This window comes from Carassius carassius, chromosome 33 (genome assembly GCF_963082965.1).
Source record: "Carassius carassius chromosome 33, fCarCar2.1, whole genome shotgun sequence".
Lineage (NCBI taxonomy): Eukaryota > Metazoa > Chordata > Actinopteri > Cypriniformes > Cyprinidae > Carassius > Carassius carassius.
The window spans coordinates 13,551,213-13,573,529 of NC_081787.1; the positions used below are offsets into that span (position 1 = coordinate 13,551,213).

The 22,317-nt window shown below is 37.0% G+C and overlaps 1 protein-coding gene and 1 pseudogene across 1 annotated transcript; one reads left to right on the forward strand and one right to left on the reverse strand.

Annotated features, from left to right (window-relative positions):
- The first annotated feature begins 1,444 nt into the window (after nt 1-1,444).
- Nucleotides 1,445-6,491, forward strand: LOC132113760 (UBX domain-containing protein 1-like; annotated as a pseudogene).
- A 4,056-nt stretch (nt 6,492-10,547) lies between these two features.
- LOC132113761 (neutral alpha-glucosidase AB-like) lies at nt 10,548-21,285 on the reverse strand. The gene is made up of 24 exons (XM_059521735.1): nt 21,208-21,285; nt 20,067-20,168; nt 19,730-19,838; nt 19,351-19,478; nt 19,000-19,179; nt 18,207-18,279; nt 17,875-17,956; nt 17,179-17,275; nt 16,905-17,085; nt 15,876-16,029; nt 15,541-15,776; nt 15,340-15,466; nt 14,685-14,764; nt 14,057-14,197; nt 13,792-13,888; nt 13,579-13,680; nt 13,118-13,361; nt 12,936-13,000; nt 12,767-12,843; nt 12,489-12,563; nt 12,272-12,385; nt 12,051-12,163; nt 11,861-11,961; nt 10,548-11,733 (listed from the first exon to the last, which is right to left on the reverse strand). Exons 1-24 carry the CDS (start codon nt 21,228-21,230, stop codon nt 11,627-11,629), a joined length of 2,808 nt encoding a protein of 935 aa, XP_059377718.1. The 5' UTR covers nt 21,231-21,285; the 3' UTR covers nt 10,548-11,626.
- Between the last annotated feature and the right edge of the window lie 1,032 nt (nt 21,286-22,317).

Below are 22,317 nucleotides of genomic sequence, written 5' to 3' on the forward strand. Positions count from 1 at the left end.
AAGTCATGATAAAGCAAATTTATTTTAATGAAATCTTCCCTGTGTGTCCTTACTTTGTTTAATACAATAAACATTAAAACATATTCTTTGTCGACTAGCCTACTAAGTATTTAGAGATGTTCATTTAGAGTCATCTGGTTATCCAAATTCTTCCCAAAAACTAAACTGTACTAAGTAGCCTGTATACTATGTACACTTTCCAAAGTCGCATAACTACTAAATAAAGTACTTATAATAACTGTAAAAAAATAAATAAAAAATAACTCACCTTTGTTCTCCTCTGTATCAAAATGCAGAAAGAAAATAAGGTTGAAGCAGCATGATGATCCAATAAAGCACACACATGACTGGAAAAAGGGTGAAAAAGCAAACAGTGTAAAGCGTAGCATGTGTGATCTCTTGTCATTCAGAAGAAGAATGCCCCAGAGTAAGAGTGCTGGCAGATTAATTATTATACATTCATCCAATAAGTAACAAGCTATGAGGCCCATCCCATACTGCACTGTTTGCACATCCACCTGAGTAACATCACGTCTTCACCTTAAACCCCTCGCTGAGTGAAAATGGACATTGGACACTTTGGATGGTTTTAGTCATGCATTGAGCAAATGATGCCAATAAATGTCCTTAAAATTAAACCTGACTGTTGTTTAAAATTATGCCATTTCATGACAAGCCATTTCAAAATATGTGGTAATTGCAAATATATAGCCTTTTCTTTTCTTTTTAGTCAAATATATAATAATGGATTCAACTTGAAAATTCTTTCCAGTCATCTCAATGGCAAAAAAAGTGTGTATAGAGTTACCTTAATTTCCCCCTACTATACTGTTATATATAACTATGATATACGGATAATAATTAGTGTTATTGTATTTACTCTTTGAACCCTCCATGCTAATCATGTGGTAGAGCAGAAAAAGCGAATTGATCCTTGCGGCTTTCCGTAGATGTGTGTGGAAGCATCCCAGTGCTGGGTGGAAACAAATGTAAGTAGCTATATAACGACTTATTAGTCATGAATAAGCTTTAAAAAATATCGTTCCTGATATACAAAACCGCTTTTACTTTATAAAGAAAATTCTCAACCGCTCTCTATAAGATACTAGTTATGCAAAAGAATAATTTGCTGTTGCTGAAGGCTGTTCAGTTTTAGCCTGCCAGCTAACTGGATTTGATCATGTATCTATCAGAATAAATATAGGCTGCTGCCACACTTTTATTAACTATTTAAGGAGTCAGATTTGTTTTGCGTAGTGAGGATATGATCATGTCAATCAGAAGGCTCCAATGCATTAATCTTATTGTTTTGAGTAGCAGTAACTTTTTTTGTATATCAAGTTTAATAACTTATAACTTATCTTTAAACGATTTTGAAAATATCTTCAAAACTCTTTAACTCCAAGGAAGTTTTGTGAAGGATGAAGGGGGGGGGGGGTATATTTATTTACTATTTATCTGTGATATAATGTCACTGTGTTGTTATAATGCAATAATATAATGCAATTTCAGCACAATGGCTGAGTGCACTACGCTTGATAGTCTGCTGGAAATGGGCTTCGACAGAAACCGAGCGTAAGTGATGATTTTTCTCTGTTTACACACTGATCCAGTACTTTCACTCACCCTGTGATTGTTTTGTAGGGAGAAGGCAGTAGCACGCACTGGAAACCAGGGCATTGAGAGAGCCATGGACTGGTGAGTCGTCATATGTTTTAAAATAAATCACAACTCAATCTGGTAGCCAGTCATCACTATACATTTTCATTTTATGGGAAACAGCAGTAATGTACCATTTAAATATAGAGTATTTAAATAATAATAATTGTAATAAATCAAAAAAACTTTTCGATTGTTGAATTTACAATTCTGTAACTGTACAGGTTAATGGAACATGAGAACGATCCAGATATAGATGAGCCTTATGTTCCGCCCGCTGGAAATACTCTCGGCGCAACAGAAGAACAGAGCCAGTCTCCCACAGAACCTCCTGAACGTATGTCTGTCTCCTCTGATGCGCCTCACTCTCAACTTCACAAAAACACTGTGGTCATCATTTCATCACCCAACACGAAATATTACTTTCTCTTTCATTCTGGTCTTTAACCAAAACAACAGCCAGTGAAGTTGCTGAACAAGAGGGTAATCCTAAACAAGCTATTTCAGAGGAAGAAAGGAAGGAACAAGTTAAACGGTTTGTGCTTTCTACAGCCGATGAATTAATGTAAAAAGCACAGATTTAAAAGCTGATGCAAAGTATTGCTCCCTTCCTCCAGACTGGAGGAGTTGATGAAGATGAGACAGGAGGAGAGGAGAGAGAGAGAGCGAAAGGAGGAAATAGAAAGAGAAAAGCAGAGGAGGAAATAGGGCCAAGAGCTGCTGCATGTTAAACAGAAGCTTCAAGACGACGAAATGAAGAAGCTAGCGGACCAGCGCAGGAGAGAGAAGATGGAGGACAGGCTTGCCAAGTAAGATGAACACGGATGCATTGCCCGTTTGACTTTGATCAAGCACTTTCAGTCAAGTTTTAACTTGAATTCAGTGGTTCTGATTCTTTTTTATTTCAAATAAACCTTGTGATTTACTGAATAAGTATTACATTAAAGCATTTAGTCAAAGTTTTAAAAAAAAGGAACCATGCAATTCATCAAAGAGCCAACAATAGTCATAGTACACAAAACCAGGTGTCTTAGGCAACTAGATTAGGAAGAAAGCTAGAGAAGAGGAGGAATGCAAAGATTTACTCCCATTCTCTACCGGAAACAATTTAGAGCTTGGTATAACTATGAAAATGTTTTTTTCATTATAAAGATGCCCATGAAAATAAAAGATTTTTATTCATTTAACATTACATTTCCGGGTCTTGACATTTTTCTTTTTAAATTAAAAAGTTGTAATTTTTGAAAGTAATTTGTAAATAAAAAAAGGAATATATATATATAGGCTTATTTTAATGCAAATTTTATGTCCTTTTTTATATACATATTTTATATCTCATTTAAAGTCATTTTGGGGCCTCCTAGTTGAGAACCACTAGTAATAACGTGTGATCCTTTTTCAGGCAGCGAGTTAAAGAAAAGATTGCACGAGACAGAGAGGAGAGAGCACGAAAGGTATTAATGCTTTTAATTCAATTCAATTAATTTTTATTTGCATAGTGCTTTTCACAATACAAATAGTTAAGGGCCTTATAGGTGAGTAATAATAGTTTATAATAGGTAGCCAGTGCAGAGACTGTAGAATTGGGGTAATATGATCATATTTTTCTTGACCTGGTTAGGACTCTAGCTGCTGCATTTTGGACTACCTGTAGCTTGTTTATTGAAGAAGCAGGACAACCACCTAGAAGTGCATTACAAGAGTCCAGTCTAGTCCAGTGTTTCATAGCTTGGCAATGGTTTCGAAGATGGAAGAATGCCGTTTTTGTAATATGAGAAAAATGGTTTTCACAAGACAAGCTGCTGTCTAATATAACACCCAGATTTTTGACTGTAGAGGAAGTAACAGTACATCCCTCTAGATGCAAATTGTAATCTACAAAATTCTGTGTACTGTTTTTTGGTCCAATAAGTAATAACTCTGTCTTATCCGAATTTAATAGGAGAAAAAATATTATTGCTCATCCAATCTTTTATACTTTTAACACTGTTAGCGTAGCGCACATTACTATTATATCTTATGTGCCTACTAGTATATCAAGTATATAAATATATATATAATAAATAACAAAAACCTCTGCAGTTTGGAGGTGGTTCATCAAGCACGGGTTTGTCATCTCCCCCCTCTGAAGCCCCTTTGCAGTCTCCACCTGAGAACCAAGAGGCTTCTCCTCCTAAGAAAGACTACGATGACTGTCGGATACAGATACTGCCTCCTTTCACTCTTAACACAGTGTTCAAGTAGTCCATAGATTCCAGAATGATGTTGAATTGAGCAGATGGAAAAGATTTAAAATTGGATTTAGGTATTTAAAGATGAATGATTTCATATATATATATATATATATATATATATATATATATATAAAATATTTAATCCTACTTTGGTCAATAGTTACGTCTTCTAGATGGATCCACCATGAGCACCGTGTTCAAGGCTCAGGAGCCTCTGGCTGCTGTGAGAGTCTATGTTCAGATGAATGGGGCAAACGGACAGGATTTCAACCTAAACCCCCCCATATCCCAGACGTGTGTTCACAGATCTAGACATGGAAAAACCCCTGAGTGAGCTGGGTAAGACAACTTATGCCTCTTGCATTCTTTGGTCACTTTAGACTGAACAATTTTACTTTTTGAAATGTTTAAAATCGTAGCTTCATCGGAGTGCTATGGAATCTGGTGACTTATTTCAATTGGTATGTGAACACACAAAAAAAACTGAGGGCATGGTTTGAACATGCTAAATGGTCACTAAAAACAAAAGTCTGGCATTTTCTGCCATGATGCAGAAAAAAGCATACAGTGTGAAGGAGTGATACTTTAAAATGCCAAGAGTGCGAAATAGACACACACACTCACCCACACACCCCTGTGAATTGGTGAAACTGTAACTCAGAGAAAAGTTAGCGAATTTGTGAAATAAATTTACTAATTCATAATGAAGAAAAAACACAAGAGTGAAGGGGGAAAACAAAATACATAGACACCCACTCACACATACTGATGTCTGTAACAGTTACGAAAAATAGATGTTCATTGAAAAATGTTTACATAAAGCCTTATGATTGAATGAATTGCATTCATAAATTCTGAATCAAAAAATGGGTAACTAAATGCTTCCTTGTGTTCTCTTTCTTACACAATGTTCAGGTTTGACTGTAATCAAACTGTAATCAAAAATTCTTAGAAATGTGGGCGTTTACTCTTAAAATTAAAGAAAAAATCCTAGTAAAGAAAAAAGTAATTCAGAAAGCATCTTAACCCTTAAAAGAGGTCTTAAGGTCAAACTTGTTAGGAGCACAGAAGAGGACTTTTAAGAGGCTTAAGAGTTTCTTTAGCAGAGGAGAATATGGCAGAAAGACGAAGAGGCAGAAGAAATGTGTTGCAGACAATGGATGACGCTATAGATTAGATCATGCAGGGATCATGTTTGTGACTGATCTTATTAGAGATGTGCTAACATCTCCAACACAGCACAGAAATGCCATAGCGCCAGAAATTAAAGTAATCACTACATTACGATATTTGGCAACTGGGAAAATGCAACAATGCAATAGTGATGATTTGGGTCCGTCACAACCTTCTGTAAGCAGAGTGATCACAAAAAACAATTACAGCACTTTCAGAACAACTTATTGTGTCGCAGTTCATTTCGTTTCCACTGGACATTCCCACCCTGCAGGCTCAAAAAACTGCATTTATGAATATAGCAGGCTTATAGGTGCGCACAAGCAGGGGAATGAACCGTTAATAGTTTGTGCTATACGCTCCCATGTCTGCTTCTTGTCCCTTGCTGTGACACCCGGCCCAAATTTTCCTTTAAGAATGGCCTTGTGTTCATCCACTAACTGGGCTAACAGTAAACACTGTTCCTCTGTCCAGTTTGGCTTTCTCGCACTTCTTGGTTTTGATTCCATGTTTGATACATTAAAACCAACATTCAAACCGCCACTTAAACAGGACAGCAATCACTGTAATTGGAAAGAGTGGAACAAGTTTTATCATTCTAAGCCAATCAAATACCTTATAGGAAATTAAAAGCATGGTAAATAAAAAAAGGATTTATATACACACGTGTGTGTGTGTGTGTGTGTGAGAGAGAACAGTCAAATAGGAAAAATTACGCATGTAAATTCAAAGTGAGAATTTGAATAGACCCTATACTTAAAGTCACTCTTTTTTTCCTTCTTGGACAACCAACCAATCACAGTCTTCAAAAGATTGTGTCATACATAGCAACGGGGTCAACCCGCCTCCTCACTAAGATGAAAGTTTTTGACTTTTCCTTACTCAGAGTTGCTCTCAGATTGGTCACGAATCGCTCTTAAGCTAAGACTCCTACGTAAAAGTTTTTAACCTAAATTAAGAGTTTTCTGAGAGGATTCTTAGAATCTTTATGAATACAGGCCCTGGCATTTTTGGATCTTTTGTTTTACTTGTCAGGTTTGGTGCCTTCTGCCGTCCTTGTTGTTATCAAGAAATGAAGCGAAACAATTATAGAAACAAGCTGTTCTTCCAGACGTCAACGCAAGTTCTAAAGGATTTCTCTATGGAGACTCTATGAATCAGTGGACTGCAGTGATTTCACAAAGCACCAAACAAGCAATGAAGTGAATTGATCAATTTCATTAAATGTAAACCTGTTGATATTGCTTCATAAAGGGTTAAGTGAGTTTTCACAATGATGAACATTGAGAAGGTGGGGTTTCCATTCGGTTTTGCGACATGGAAAAAAGCCATTTTCAACAATAAAATTTATCTTACTCATCTTAGTTTTATGATTTGAATTTTATATTGGCTATGGAAGTAAAGGCAAAATATGTAAATAAGCAGAAACTTCTAAACGTTGCACATACATTGACCATTAGCTCTTAGAATAGTCAATATCAAGAATTGGGCTATACCAAATTGTAATATTCATGTTTGGAAAAGGGTTTAACATCTGAAGGTCTTTTTCATCTGCCAACATCTATTAAAAGTCCATTAAGTAAAAACTACATTTACAACATCAGAATTAAAAAGTACATTTCAGGAAGTCAATAAATTGTTCTTAATTCACTGAAATTACTTAAAGACCAAGCATGAACACACACATATACATACGTATAGATGAAGATATTATATATAGCTCTATCTACAAATGCATTTTAGGTTGTATGGTGGCACTTGGTACAAAAAAATTCAGGGAAAGACAAGAGTAACATCCTTTAAAAACATAGGTTTGTACATTTGTCCCTCACTCTTTTGACATTTGCTCAAGTTACGCACTGCTGTGGCTTTCAGAGGATTGAGGATGTATGAGTGGATCACATGAAGAAGCACCCCAGACCTCATCTTTGAAGGGATGTAAACTGCTAGGGTTGTACTGATTGTACTGGTTCCATGGGTTTTGGTAGCCTCTATACTGTTGCAGCGGAGACACGGGGACAATATTTGTATACAATACTTACTTCCAGTCGTGATGCACTTTTGATCTTTTAAAGCTTAAAATCGCCTCCTACAGGGTAAATTCAGTGCTTTAACAATACAATGTTAATGTGCTCATTCAGCCCTTTACCTGGCACCAGCTGCCATAGCTCCCGTATGATCCACTCATGTCTCTGCCCATCATAGAGGGAGGGGGTGTTGTCATGGGAGGCATTGTGGGTGCCATCAAGATAGATATATCGTCCATTTTACTCATCTTTAATGGATCATCATTATTGCTTGAGGAAAAACGCAAGCGCGCTTTCAAAAGGAATTCACAACTGAATGTAAAATGGAGAGCGGTGTTCTCTTAGCTCCGCTTGTCTCTTTGCATCATGTTCCTTCAGTCGCTTCTGGTGCTCCTCCTACATGCTAAACACATAACATACAAGAAAAACATCAAGAAAGATTTAAGTAAACCTAGTAATGCCGAATCGACACAGGGAAAAATAGAATGTAGTGAATAAATACATTTGTATAAACGTAAAAATAACCAATACATTTGTAATTTATCATAATATACACGTTTTAACAGTTGTGCTGAAGTTACTTCCACAATGGTCTGAATTAATTCTGACCTCTGTACTGTGCTCCCAAAGTCTTCAGCAAATTGCAGGCCATATTGGGAGAAAAGGATTTTGGTTTTTGGGGAGAGAGGAGCAGCGAGAGCTTTGGCCATACACTGTAGAACCCCACCTCCGTTAGTCCCCAGGTCACTTGACATCTCCAGCTCCAGAAGGGTTCTGATACGATCTGCCACTATCCTGAGGATCCAAATTCCAGAGTCATGAAATGCTGCTAGGGTGGTGCACTGTATTGTGATCAGTAATAACATTCAAAAGGGCGGAAAGAAGGGTCTTACACTCACCAAGACTGCATGGTTCTTGGCAGGGTTCTTGCACAGCTTGTGAAGAAAGCAAGCCAGTTTGAGGGAGTAAAAGGAATTGAGTGGGGATTGAATTTACTCTGCTCCACAGTTTCCTTCAGCAGAACATCCGCCACATCCAAACGTCCTGCTCTCTGCTCCAGACCTACCCTTCTCAGACACACCGCAGCCAAACCAGGCACGGTCATCTCAAGTGATTCTAGAATACGCTGGACCTCTGAAAGAATGATAATAAATAATGTCGTGTACACATTCTGCAGTAGCTATAACAAATCCACATTTCACTCATTGCATGTCTCACCATATTTTAGTTAACCAATGTTAAAATGTGCTGTATGCAGGTTTTGAACTCTACTAAAGCATAAAAATACCATAATTTGTTTGCAGATATCTAAGAAACATGCCGAGTTAACGTACTTGTTTATCTGAAAAACAATGCTATAGTTAGATATTCTCCTTTGAAAACGTACATTCAGGGATGTCAATCTTTGTTTTGGTTTGTGAAACCCACCCACTTCCAGTTTATGTACCGGCGGAAAACACAGCGCATTTAATTTTATTCCTTTAATTTGTATGCTGACGCGCTTTTTCGGTGTACACCTGAAGCACATGCAAACTAAAAGTCTGTCGAACAGTGCCTGATTACTGGACTAGTCTCTTTTGCTTCTGGCTGCGCTAATATGGTCAAAAACACAAAAGGTTTACACATGTGGCAATAGGTGGTCAGGGAGGGGAAATTACTTGGTATACCTTTTGCTTTACTTACTGCCTCAATTCGCTGTGGCATGGAGGTGATCAGTTTGTGGCACTGCTGAGGAAGCCCAGGTTTCTTTGACAGTGGCATTCAGCTCATCTGCATTTTTTTGTCTCTTGGTTCACATTTTCCTCTTGACAATACCCCATAGATTCTCTATGGTCTGGTGAGTTTGCTGGTCAGTCAAGCACACCAACACCACGGTCATTTAACCAACTTTTGGTGCTTTTGGCAGTGTGGGCAGGTGCAAAATCCTGCTGGAAGATGAAATCATCTTCAAAAAGCTGGTCAGCAGAAGGAAGCATGAAGTACTCCAAGATTTCTTGGTAAACAGGTGGAGTGACTTTGGTTTTCAAAAATCACAATGGACCAACACCAGGAGATGACATTTCACCCCAAATCATCACAGACTGGAAACTTAATACTGGACTTCAAGCAACTCTTCCTCCAGACTCTAGAACCTTCATTTCCAAATGAAAAACAATACTTGCTCTCATCTGAAAAGTGGACTTTGGACCACTGGGCAACAGTCCAGTTCTTCTTCTCCTTAGCCCAGGTAAGACGACACTGACATTGTATGTGGTTCAACAAATTCCTTGACACTTCTGTGTGTGGTGGCTCTTGATGCCTTGACTCCAGCCTCAGTCCATTCCTTGTGAAGTTCACTCAAATTCTTGAATCGATTTTGCTTGACAATCCTCATAAGGCTGCGGTTTGGTTGGTTGTGTATCTTTTTCTTCCACACTTTTCCTTCAACTCAACTTTCTGTTAACATTCTTGGATGCAGCACTCTGTGAAAAGCCAGCTTCTTTGGCAATGAATGTCCATGGCTAACCCTCCTTGTGAAGGGTGTCAATGATTGTCTTCTGGACAACTTTCAGATCAGCAGTCTTCCCCATGATTGTGTAGTCTAGTGAACCAACCTGAGAGACCATTTTGAAGGCTCAGGAAACCTTAGCAGGTGTTTTGAGTTGATTAGCTGATCAAAATCTAATTTGTTGAGATCGGGAACTGGTGGGTTTTTGTTAAATGTGAGCCCAAATCATTACAATTAAAATAACCAAAGACTTAAACTACCTCAGTCTGTGTGCACTGAATTTGTTTAATACACGAGTTTCACAATTTGAGTTGAATTACTGAAATAAATGAACTTTTCCACGACATTCTAATTTATTGAAATGCACCAGTATAGTCTATAAAGTATTTTATTATTTTATTTTTATATTTGTTAATTCAAATTCTTGAATGCTACTGCTAAATACACCTGCTGTACCTGAAAAATAAAGCACTATTTGTTTTATTTGTAAATCTTGTGTTTTGGTAATATCTTTGTTCTTATTTTTTCATAAGATTTCTATCAATCGTGATATATTTTTGCCATATCACCCACCCCTACTGCTTCTACATAACTACCTTATTTCAGACTTAAAAATATTAAAAACATTATAAAATTATACCTTAATTTTAGTTTTTTAATTGATCGAAAGTGACAATGACATAGCCTAATGATTAATATAATAAAAATGTATTAAATACAGTCTGGCTGCACTTTTGTTTATACATAACTTGAAAAAATTCTGTAGTTCTATGAATTAATATATAAAAAGCATAATTTCTTTCAACATTATTACTTAATTCTCTTTCATCTCAAGCTGGTAATTTTAAATGGAATAAGCAACTATCTGAGACTTTGTTAGCTAGGTAGAACTTCTCAAATCGAAACATTAGTTTAGTATTTTCCATAAATGTGGTGCCATAGAGATGAGGAAAAAAAGAAATGCAGTTGGGAATGTATAGCCATTTTTATTAGCATCTCATTTGAACACTCATTAATCAGAACTGAAGAAATTACATTTGCCTCACATTTTCAGAGCTTTCATGGTCACCCTCAAAAGTGGAATAAAAACAAGTGGAAAATCTGCAACTCAGAGCAGTAATGTGACGTGATCAAACGGGAATGTACACAAAGCCCTCTTTCATGAGTGGCCCTGCTTAAAACATTTACTTGATGAGATCAATAATTTTATAGTGGACTTCACAAATCATCTGCACCATCACAGTAGATTACGCCGGAATAATTATACTGTAAGTGTCTGACTGTTTCATTCTGCTTAATATAAACAAATCAACCTACCCACCCCAAAAACAACATATTTAAGTGCTCTAGAAAAACAAAACAAAAAAGCAATAAGTCAAAATAATCTCACAGATTTAGTGGGTTATTCCCCTGTAAAACAATCCAAACCCAAGATCGCCATCAAATTAACTAAATAGACCATAAGCAAATAGAGTTTATTGGTAGTCTCCAGCGAAGAACTTACTTTTTCAAAACTGAACTCTAAAAGCCCTGACATGATCATAGTTTAACCATTATCTAGAGCTTTAACATTTCTAAAATAATAGGTAAAATAGCATTGATTTGTGAACCTGTTGGGTTGTGTTATCTTTGAAAAGGAGCTAATCTATTTGTTAAAGACTATTTCACTTCAGTAATGACTGGGTTTTACTGTGCTCTGAGAGTTTAAATACAATTAACACTCATTTGCTGCCCTGAAATGATTTAAATCCACTGTATGATTCAGTTAATCGGATTTTAATACTACTTTTCACTACACAAAATTAAAAAAAGCTTTTGACGTTTGAACGACATTACTACATTTAAAATGGGAATCATTTACTGTCTGACCCTGCCTGTTCTCTGACCCACTTCACCACTTGTTCACTTTTGAATTGTTGATTTTGTAAGTGCTCAATGTGTTTATGAATTAAGAGTGGAATTTTCAACTGATGAAATTTTCAAGTGATTTTTTTTTTTTTTGATATCGTGTCATCTGGCCCGGGCTGCTGTAGAGATCCAGTGAGCTACTGCAGCAGCAGGGTCCAGTCGTCCCCAGCGTTCATCCCAGGTTTACGGAGGGTTAGCACTGACATGAAAGAATCAAATTCAAAGTCCACAGGGGTTTCTTTGCCTGTTTGAGAGAGTATCAGATGATAAGCATGCCATATAAATCTACGACATTGAGGTCATTTTCATTGTAATACAAGATATTATTTTCTCTCATAACAATGTTCAGGAGAACTCATTAAATATCTTACCATCCATTTTAAGAAGCACCTTGCTGGGTTTACTGGCACCCAGAATGAGAACTTTTTCAATCCATGATGAGGTTAAGAAATTACAGTCTGGGCACAGGTTGCTGAGATGAAGGAAAGTATTTTATAGAATTGAATCCAAAAATGTTTGGACAATGAAGCAGATAAGTAAAGGACAGATTCATATAAATACCTGGAAGTGAGAGCATTATTGGCAAAAGTGAGGCTCCGGTGTATAAATTCTTTCTTTGTATCATAGTTAAAACTATGGCCATCATCAATGTAGAGCTTGCCTTCAGCAAATTTCTAAAAAGTTTGCGATAGATCGAGAGAAGAAAAGTTAAAAAAAATTTCCCAATTCTATTAAATTATACAATTTATTTAATTAGTCAACAGAAAGAACTAGCTCTTTACCTTAGGGCTAAGGGCCACATACAAGGTGTATGGGTCATTTTCCATACAGGCAGATGACCTTCGAACTCTGTCCTTCCGAGGGATGATAGAGCCACCACGCTGGAACACTGGGATCTAAAAAAAATTAATAAATAAAAATTGAACAAATAAATGAGGTGGATAAAAAAAAAAAAAACTAAAATAAACATGTTTTTCTTGAACAAGGAAAGACTCTTACAGAGCTGAGAGTGACTGGGATGTAGAGATTCTGTGCACCATTGTGTTTTTGAAAGTTATGGACATCATACCAAACCTAAATATGGAGGAAAACTGGATGAAGCATCATGCTGAAAATGTGAGTTAATCTAATGTAACATTCAACATATTATATACATTTCCATTCATTTTAACGCTATTCCCCCATGATAAGCAAAGTTTTGACATGGACTCCTCTTTATGTCATAGAACAACAAAGCTGGTGGTAAATACACATAATATTTAAGTTCACAGTATCACCTCTCCAGCTCCAGGCAGATAGGCTGTGACCCCACGAGACCCTTCCTCAGTGACTGGGTGAACCAACAAATCGCTTCCTACACAACAATAAAACAGAATACATTATTAATTAGACTGATATTAGATTTTTTTTTTTAACTAAACTTTTCAAGTTTTTTTTCTCTCTCACCAATTAGGAATTCATCATCAATGGTGAAAGTTGCTGTATCCTTGGGATAATCAACCCAAAGAGGTCTGAGACAAGAAACAGAGCACTCATGTAAAATGAGTACTTATGACTACACAAACAATCTAGTCTGCATGAAATAACGAACAATATCATAAGCAAGCATTCACAGGGACCTCGCTCACCTCATGACTGGCGTTCCGGTCCTATATGCTTGGAAGAACAGCTGGTACCAGTATGGCAGAAGAGCATAACGCTGGCGGATTGCCTCCCGGATGAGTGCCGTGTTCTCTGGGCCAAAGAGCCAGGGTTCCCTACGTGTGGTGTCTAGATGAGCATGAGCGCGGAAGAATGGCTGATACGCACCCGTCTGATACCAGCGAACCAGAAGCTCAGTGCTGGGATTCTTAAAGAAGCCACCAACATCAGCTGTATGCAAGAAGAGAGATAAATGATTAGCATGATTGCAAAATATAAATATACACTGCATTAGACACATCATCTGCCCACTGTGTGTTTGTTATGAAATATCTTTCCTAATTTGACAGCTATAGATAAAACTGCAATACTTATTCTAAAATGTTCAAATACATTTCCCCCCAAGATCAGCAAAGAAATAAAAGTTTGCTTGTAGATAATTACTGACCTCCACAAAACGAGACGCCCACAAGCCCAAGACTGAGACACATGGGAATAGAAATCTTGAGATGGTCCCACTCAGCTGCATTATCACCAGTCCAAACAGCACCTGATGAAAATATACAAACCCAAATGATTCTTTCACACAACATGTACAATAAAATGATTACCGTGTCACAAACTTTAAGTTAAGCGTGTAAAAACAACCACATGAATTCACCAAATCTCTGAGAACCAGCAAAAAAGGCTCTGGTCAGCACAAAAGGCCTTTCAACTCCTCCAGATCGTTGAATCTGACCTTCGGCAGTGGCCATTTGCTGCAAAATAAAGAGGATTTTAAGGAAAATAATAGAATAATATTTAATTTGGAAGAATATTTAACGCAGGTGGTAGAGTATAAAATAAATGTAACATTATTGATATTTGTTGTTCCTCTTCTGTTGGTTATAAAATATTTCATATTTAACCATACATAAGTTCCTCACCACATAAAGTCCATAAATATTGTGAATGTCTCTGTTCTCCCACTTTCCATGCAGTGCATCTTTGTGCATAGTGACCTCTGGCCCATTGAACACAGACGGCTCGTTCATGTCATTCCAAGTAAAGAGATTCTCCATCGAACCCTGAAAAGCAACATGTAGAGTTGTAACAATGGGATTTGTTTGGCCATTTTCACTTTTATCACTGTGTCATAATGACATGTGAGGTGTCAACATTTCCAAATATAGAGAAATTCTGTTCACAATGCAAAAATGCTTTGCAGCTAATTAGAAGCGGGACTTCGTTAAGATTTCACAGTGGAATGGAATTCAATGACTGACACAATGTCCTTCTCAGTCTTCTGCAGTCTGGTGCACAGATGAATAACTCAGATGTTGTACTCTGAAGGGAAATGGCATCATAAAACAAAAGCATCACCACATCCTGCCCGGGTCGGAAGAGATGAAAAACAGGTATATCTACAACACCTGCTTTGATCATTTATTTGCAACTCCTAGAACATGAAGGAAATCAGTTAAGCTAACTTTTTTTTTGTTCAAGAGCATTGTGATAAAACAGTTCAGATCCTTTTCCTAGTTTAGGGTTTCACCATGAACACAAAGTTCTCACCTCATACTGATCATAGGTGAACATGCTAGCCCACCAGGCCCGCATCTCTGGATCTGTAAAATCTGGGTAACCAGAGTTTCCTGTGATAAGACCAGAGATGCTATTAAACTACAATACATCTAACATTAAGCATCTTAACATAAACACCACACATATTAAGTAAACTTACTTAATCTATGGTTCAAAATTTTCAGTTCGTTTTTTTTTCTTTAAGAAATGTATACTTCTATTCAGAAAGGATGCATTAAATTGATCAAAAGTGACAGCAAAGAATTTTACACTGTTACTATTTTATTTAAAATTTTATTTAAGAATTTTATTTAAAAAATAATAATAATCTTGAACTGTATATTCATCAAAGAATCTCGGAAAAAGATATCTCAGTTTCCACAAAAATATTAAGCAGCATTTTTTAAAACTGATAATTAAAAATATTTTTCGACCAGGAAATCAGCATGTTAGAATGATTTCTGAAGGATCATGTGACACTGAAGACTGGAGTAATGATGCCGAAAATTCATCTTTGATCAGAGGAATAAATTACATTTTAAAATCTCAAACTATCAATATCAAATTAATGCAGCCTAGGTGAGCATAAGAGACTTATTTGCATGGTACTGTATAAGTAAACTACGTTTAAAAACAAACTTCCCACCTGGCCAGCACCAGCCTTCATAATTCCTGCCATCTTTGTTCTTAACGTAGAAGTCTTTAGAAGTAATCTCATTGTGGATCTTGTAGCCACTATCAACCTTGATGTGGGGGTCTACTATAGCCACCATCTGTTCACAAACAAGATTATCATGTTCAGAAGAAAATCATACCATACTGTATTTTTACAACAACTGTGGCTGACCTTGCGTCTCTTGTCCATTAGGCCCTGAAGCATCTCTTTAGGCTGAGAGAACTTGTGGGGATCCCAGGTGAAGTAGCGCTTCCCATCTGCATGCTCGATGTCAAGCCATATGAAATCATAAGGGATGTCATGTTGGTCAAAGCCCTGGTCCACTGACTTCACATCTTCCTGGTCATTATAATTCCAGCGGCACTGATGATAGCCCAGACTGGCGAGGGGAGGGAAGGACTGGGTGCCTACAGAGTAACAAGAAAGAAAAAAAAGACCCATAATCTTTCTGACTCAAGCCCGAAGACAGTTTAGTGAAGAATTTAGAGCGCATAAGTGGCATTTACCTGTCAGAGAGGCATACTGTGAGAAGACATCTGATGGTTTGGGCCCAAGCATGATGAAGACATCAATGATACCGCTCTCAGAGATCCAACGGACGTCCGTCTGTGGCTTCTCGCTGGAGCCTTGAACAAAGTCCAGCATCTTACCAAAGACAGTCTGAAAGGAAAAGAAAAAAATACCAAAGTTAAAGATGTTTCAAATACACTATATACTGCGTTCCAAATTATTATGCAAGTGATATATCAATAGGATTTTGGTACAATAAAGAGTCAGATTTTTGTTTGTGTGGTTTTCAATTTTTTTTTTGATAACTGGCATCAATCTCAGACAGGTTTGTTCGATAGTTTGCCAGGTCTTCTTAGGTAAATGGAAACCCTACTTGAAGAGGTTGTTCCACATTATTAAGCAAGTCACAGTTCTCATGAAATATGGTAAGAAAGATCTTTCTGAAGATGAAAAGTATGAAAAAAATGCAATGTCTTGCAAAAGAGTTTACACACAACTGTCAGTCTGCATGTAGAGGATCTTGAGACTCCAGTAGCTTCAAACACCTGTCTGCTGCTCAGCAGTGGCTTCTTTTACAGCTGCCATTACAATACAGTTCATTTGCTTGACAGAAACTTTCCTTAATAAATCTTCATCTGACCAAGATCTTCTGTGCTCCAAGTCACAAGTCTTTTGACAGTTTAATAATCTCTATATGCTTTTCACAAATAAATTGCTTGTTTTGATGCCTTTTGCAAGACATTGCATTTTTTTCATACTTTTCATCTTCAGAAAGATCTTTCTTACCATATTTCATGAGAACTGTGACTTGCTTAATAATTTGGAACAACCTCTTCAAGTAGGGTTTCCATTTACCTAAGAAGACCTGGCAAACTATCGAATAAACCTGTTATCTAAAAAGAAACACACAAACAAAAATTTGACGCTTTATTGTACAAAAATCCTATTGATATAATCACTTGCCTAATAATTTGGAACGCGGTGTAATAAGAGATTATAATATAGAGAGCCTAGTGACCTCTTACCTTTCCCGCTGTATTAGAACTGATGTCTACCCAGGTCTCAGCTGCATTAAGCCAGAAAATACCCATGGTTCTCTGTGTGTTATGGGCTAGCATGACGGGTATGGATCCATATAAGGCCATAGGGTTATAGAGCTCATACTGAAACACATCTAGGTTATAAAGCCTGTAAGGATCACCACCACTAGAAAAAACAAAACGGAAAAAAAAACCTTTACTGCTAACCGGTTTCATTGGTAGTATATTTTGATTTCTGTACATTAAGATGTATACTCACTCTGTAGTTTTGAGTTTTAGGTCATCGGCATGCTCTGGAATGCCGTATACATGTTCTACACCAGGCAAGGAGAAGTCTAAACTTATCGATGTGGGGCCTACAAAAAAACATTGAAAACAAAATCAAGTGAAATTCATTAGTATGCCGTCTTATAACCACAAATAATAACATTCAAATATAAACATAAACATTTCTTTATTGTAAGACCACATGTAATAAAAATTTAAGTCCATCTCTTAAAGCTTTGATGCCATTAATATGCTCTAATATGCTATAGCGTACTCTGAAATGTTGACTGTATTAACTGTTTACAGATCAGTAGGATTTTTATTTTGTTTTATTTTTTTGAAAGAAATTAATACCCTTATGCCACAAGGATGCATTAAATCAAATGAAAAAATGTAACAAACACATTTATGTGTTAAATTAATACTGTTCTTTTTAATGTTTTATTCGTCAAAGAGTCCAATCGCAGATTCCACTAACAGCACAACTGTTTTCAACATTGACAATAAGCAGTATATTAGATTGATTTCTGAAGGATCGTGTGACACTAAAGCCTGGATAATAAAAAAAAGAGGAATAAACCCTTCAAGATGTTTCACCCAAACTTTCTGTTTCAATAGGAAACATAGTTTAAAAACAGCACTCGTCAAGCAGTTTCATGGAAATAAACTGACGTAGAAAGAAACATACCATTTGGTTTGGTATCTGTATGAGATTTAAATGTCTCCTCCCACAGTCCATCTTCCTCTTTATTACTCTCTCCATCGTCATCCTATTGTGTAGAGAAAAAAATCTAGTTTTACTTCTGGTTTTAGTTCTCAATGTTATGATTATCAGGTCATACTTCTTTAGTTACTATAGTACTTTCACACATGTTCGTGTTGAATAACTTCCTCGAAGACTGCTAAACCTGATCAGGTGCAGCAACCGGACATGCTGGTTTTAAGTAAAGACGTGGCAAGACGTCAGTGTAGTATAATTTAACTGAGCACACCCACAAATGCACGAATACAGCTACTGACCTTCTCGCCTTCATCTTGCTGTTGATCTCCGTCTACACTCTCTTTAACCTCAGCACCATCTGGTTGTGCTTGCCTTTGGTAACACACCCAACACACACACAAAAGAGAGAATAAAAATAGTAAGGCTTAAGTAGTAAATGGTTTGCATTCATCACTGACATTTACAAAATCTCCTATAGTCTGCAGCAAACGATCCTATAATTTGTCCTGTTTATGGGGGAGGACATTCAACCCAAACACATGTTGAACACCTCTTTTGGGGTGAACTATCCTTTTAAATCCTTTCAGAAACGAACATTTTCATCAACTACACTATGGTTCAAAAGTCTGGGGTCAATAAGATTTTTTTTAAAGAAATTAATACTTTTAATCAGCAATTGGATTAAAAATGGCTTTCATTGTTAAGAAAGATTCCCATTTCAAACAAATGCTGCTCTTTTAAAATCCTGGGAAAAAAATGTATCACAGTTTCCAATTGTAAATATAAAGCAGCACAACTGTTTTCACCATTGTTTCTGAGAATCATGTGACACTGAAGACTGGAGTAATGGCTGCTGAAACCATAACAGGAATTAATTACATTTCATGTTATATTAAAACAGAAAACTGTTATTTTGAATGGAAATAATCTTTAGCAATTTTACTGATCTGCATTTCTGATTAAATAAATGCAGCCTTGATGAGCAAAAACATGAAAAACCTTATGGACCCCAACTTCTCAACGGTAGTATAGAGGTATTCTCCTCAGCTTCCAAATAAAACCCAGTATAGGAGAAAGAAATGTAACACTTACGTGTCCTTGTGAAGACGCAGGTGCTCAAAGGCTAGCAGGCCACGAGAGTTCAGGGACAGCAGCACCTCTGGCCCCTCCATGATGTCCAGCCTAAATGGACGGGCACTTACAATCAACCTCTGGCTCTCGGCTCCCAGAGACAACACAATGCCATTATCATCCTTTGACAAGACTGAGAGACTAGAGAAAGAGAGATACAGAGAGAGAAAAATGGACAGACAGAGGAATCAGAGGCAAAGGAAAGAAGCAGAGACGAGTTGAGGTTACTCAGAGGAACACAATAAATCATGCATCTGTTTTTGACTATTCTCCGAATGTAATTGTGCACTCTTCGATCAGAGACACACTCACGGCTCAGTAGGAGGCTCTGCTATGAGCACGTCTGGCACCTCAAAGCGTGGCTTCAGAGGTTTCAGCTCATTTATTTTCACTCGAGTCATATTCCCCTGCAGTCTGTATAGCTCCAGCAGCAAGTGCACCTGCAAACAGCAAGAGAGCACATCAAATCAGCCAAAATCCTGGCCTTTGAGCAGGGCCATCATCCCAGGAAATATAAAAAGAAGGTCAGACTAACTACCTCTCTAGTTTGACCATAAAAAAATGGTTCTGGGACTAGATTAATGAAAATTAATCAGACAAACAAAATTAATGAAGCACTGAATATCAAGAAATTCTGCAGATCTTTTAATGAAGAAATAAATAAAAAATACTGTTTTCAGAGGTATCAGACCTTATTGTTGTCATTGATGAGCTGGAGGGTCAGTCGGGAGTCACTGAGCTCCAAAGTTTCCAGAAGAGCTCGGTATGGGGACTGACCCGGCTTGAGTGCTCTTTGACGTCTACAGACAAACAGGGACAAAAATCATTCATTTGGTGCCTTTGGTGATGCAAGTCAAGAACGCTCTATACAACCACAATAGAGTATATGGTGGATAACTTCAATCTCTTATATCAGAATAATCCCATAATAATTATTTGTTATCCTTCACGGGATTCTTAATCCCGGTTGCACACTGCAGAGATCTAGCATATCTATAATCTAGTGATTAACAGTAAAACTAACATACTTGCAGAAGGCACTCTGATCGCAGGTTTTAAAGTTTCCCCGATCCACAGCAAAGGCGCTGTTAAAGAACAGACACACAAAGAACACAGACAGCAGCCCCATCCTAAAAAAGTACAAGAGGAGAAAGTTTGAATTAAAATAGGCTACTGCTTTGCAACATGTTTGAGTAATGAATGAGCAGAGTGGAGTAACAATAAGAGGTAGTGCTAGGTTCACTTCATTATTTGCCACCCTTGAGGATCATTTTCTTCTTGTCTGTTATTAGATGTGGGATCATGGTAGAAAATTAACACCCAGTCACCCATGCATTTTCACAGTGGCAGGTACTTTTGCCTTATCTACTATTCACTATGATAACCTTTCACTTTGAATGTAACACAATCTCATACATTTTATACAGATATTCTTAATTTCTTTGTAATATATATATATATATATATATATATATATATATATATATATATATATATATATATATATATATTTTTTTTTTTTTTTTTTTTTTAAAGAGACAGGACAATAATGTTATTGCCCACAATCCAAAGGAGATCAGAGTTCATTCACGGAACCTGGCAGAATGGCAGCTGAGATGCCATAAAAAAAAAGGTTTAATTCAAAAAGTTGTATTTTCTCAATGATTTTATTATTGTATATATTTATGCACTCCATAAAGCTTAACTTCCACCTTAATTAAAAAATACGGGTCAATTTTGGTGTTAACTATGTGCTGGATAAAATAATCTGTAAACTCTATAGATTTTATCTAACATTGCACACCGATCAAACTACAAACTCGACCCTCGGACTGTCTTTTCAAAAAAGATTCAACGCCAGGATGAGATGGAAAAAGGCTGAAACGCATACGCAAATAAACAATCCAATTTAAAAGATATTCGTTTGTACTATTTTACATCAACCCTTAAAGCTTATAAAGACACCAGTGTCTTATAAATGAAAAAATGACTCGTCGTAATGCCAGCGATGGCTCAAACACGAATTCACATCCACTATTTTCTTGCTCGTTCAACACCTGCAGCAGATTTATAGCCCAGATCTCGTCGGTTAGCTCAAAATACAGACAGAGGAAATTCAAAAAAGCCTTAACGACGGACTGATGCGATACCTTAAAGTCTTTGTTTTACCTTTCAATGGAGTTGACCGCCATCTTGGACACACAGCGTTAAGCTTTTAGTTAAGCCCAGCCTCCCGGAGGTTGTGTGAATCCCTACAGACCGCCCTTACCATGGAAACCAATCCATCTGACGTGTATGCTTCTGTACACAAGATAATTGTGTAATGAAACTGTTATATAACAGATAGGCAGGCATCATTGGTTCGTCTCAACTCGATTTCCAGTTTGTTTTCACAAGGCAGGTCTTTGATGATAAAGATTAGACATGGCCTACTAACAGCACACAACCTGTGTATGCCATTGGTTAAAACCACGCAGCCTTTACTTTTATGTAGTTTTTACTTTTTCATTTTATAATTTCAGTGCTATTGCTGTAAAATAAACAACAGAATAAGAGGTATTTTAATGCGTTTTTTATTTTTTATGGTCAACCCAACAACAACATACACAATGGGCAGAATTGCAAAAACCTTTACATTCTGCTTTAGGCATAAACCTTTTTTCAGTGCTTAAAATATTTAAAGAAAGCTAGACAATATAAATGTTAAATTGAATTGAATTGAATGTTACTCAACACTGGTGGTAGCAGCTGACCTTCACCCATACATGATACAAGCAAACAGGAGACCTGGGGTGCTTCTCAATTCTTATTTGTGCATCCTCGTTTCCTTTCCTCGTTTCCTTTCCTTGCTTCCTTTCCTCGTGTCTTAGCTCCACCCTTTCAGGATGCGAGGGAAGGACGCAAGGAAAAGACGTGAGGATGGAGGACTTGAATCAAGTGAAATGATTTATCCTCGCTCCCTTCAGCGTTACTTCAAAGTGTCATCAGCTGTAATTAAAGGGATCTGCCCTTATGTTGTTAAAGTTTGTTAATTAAGACATTCATAATAAATATTAATAAAGCAAGATGCCCTGTTTGAAATATATGACATGCATGGTTTATTTGAAGTGAAAAGGTAAAATATAAATAAAAATTGTTACAACAGATGTGAAGGGGGAGGAGAATTTATACGTGCGTCACGTTAAGTCGATAAAATGCTTCCGCATAGGATACACCTGTGTATCCTCGCTTATCTCTCCTCATGAAGCCTCCTCCCTCCTCGATCCTCGTCTCCTCATG

What these genes read in the sequence shown, in the direction of transcription:
- LOC132113761 (XM_059521735.1), bottom strand. Translation starts at nt 21,230, where the DNA reads ATGGCGGTCAACTCCATTGAAAG. An exon ending in GGGCGTCTCGTTTTGTGGAG is followed by an intron (nt 13,362 to 13,578) that starts GTCAGTAATTAT and finishes TCTTGCATACAG; the next exon opens with CTGATGTTGGTGGCTTCTTT. An exon ending in TCCCAGTCACTCTCAGCTCT is followed by an intron (nt 12,386 to 12,488) that starts GTAAGAGTCTTT and finishes AATTTTTTTTAG; the next exon opens with ATCCCAGTGTTCCAGCGTGG.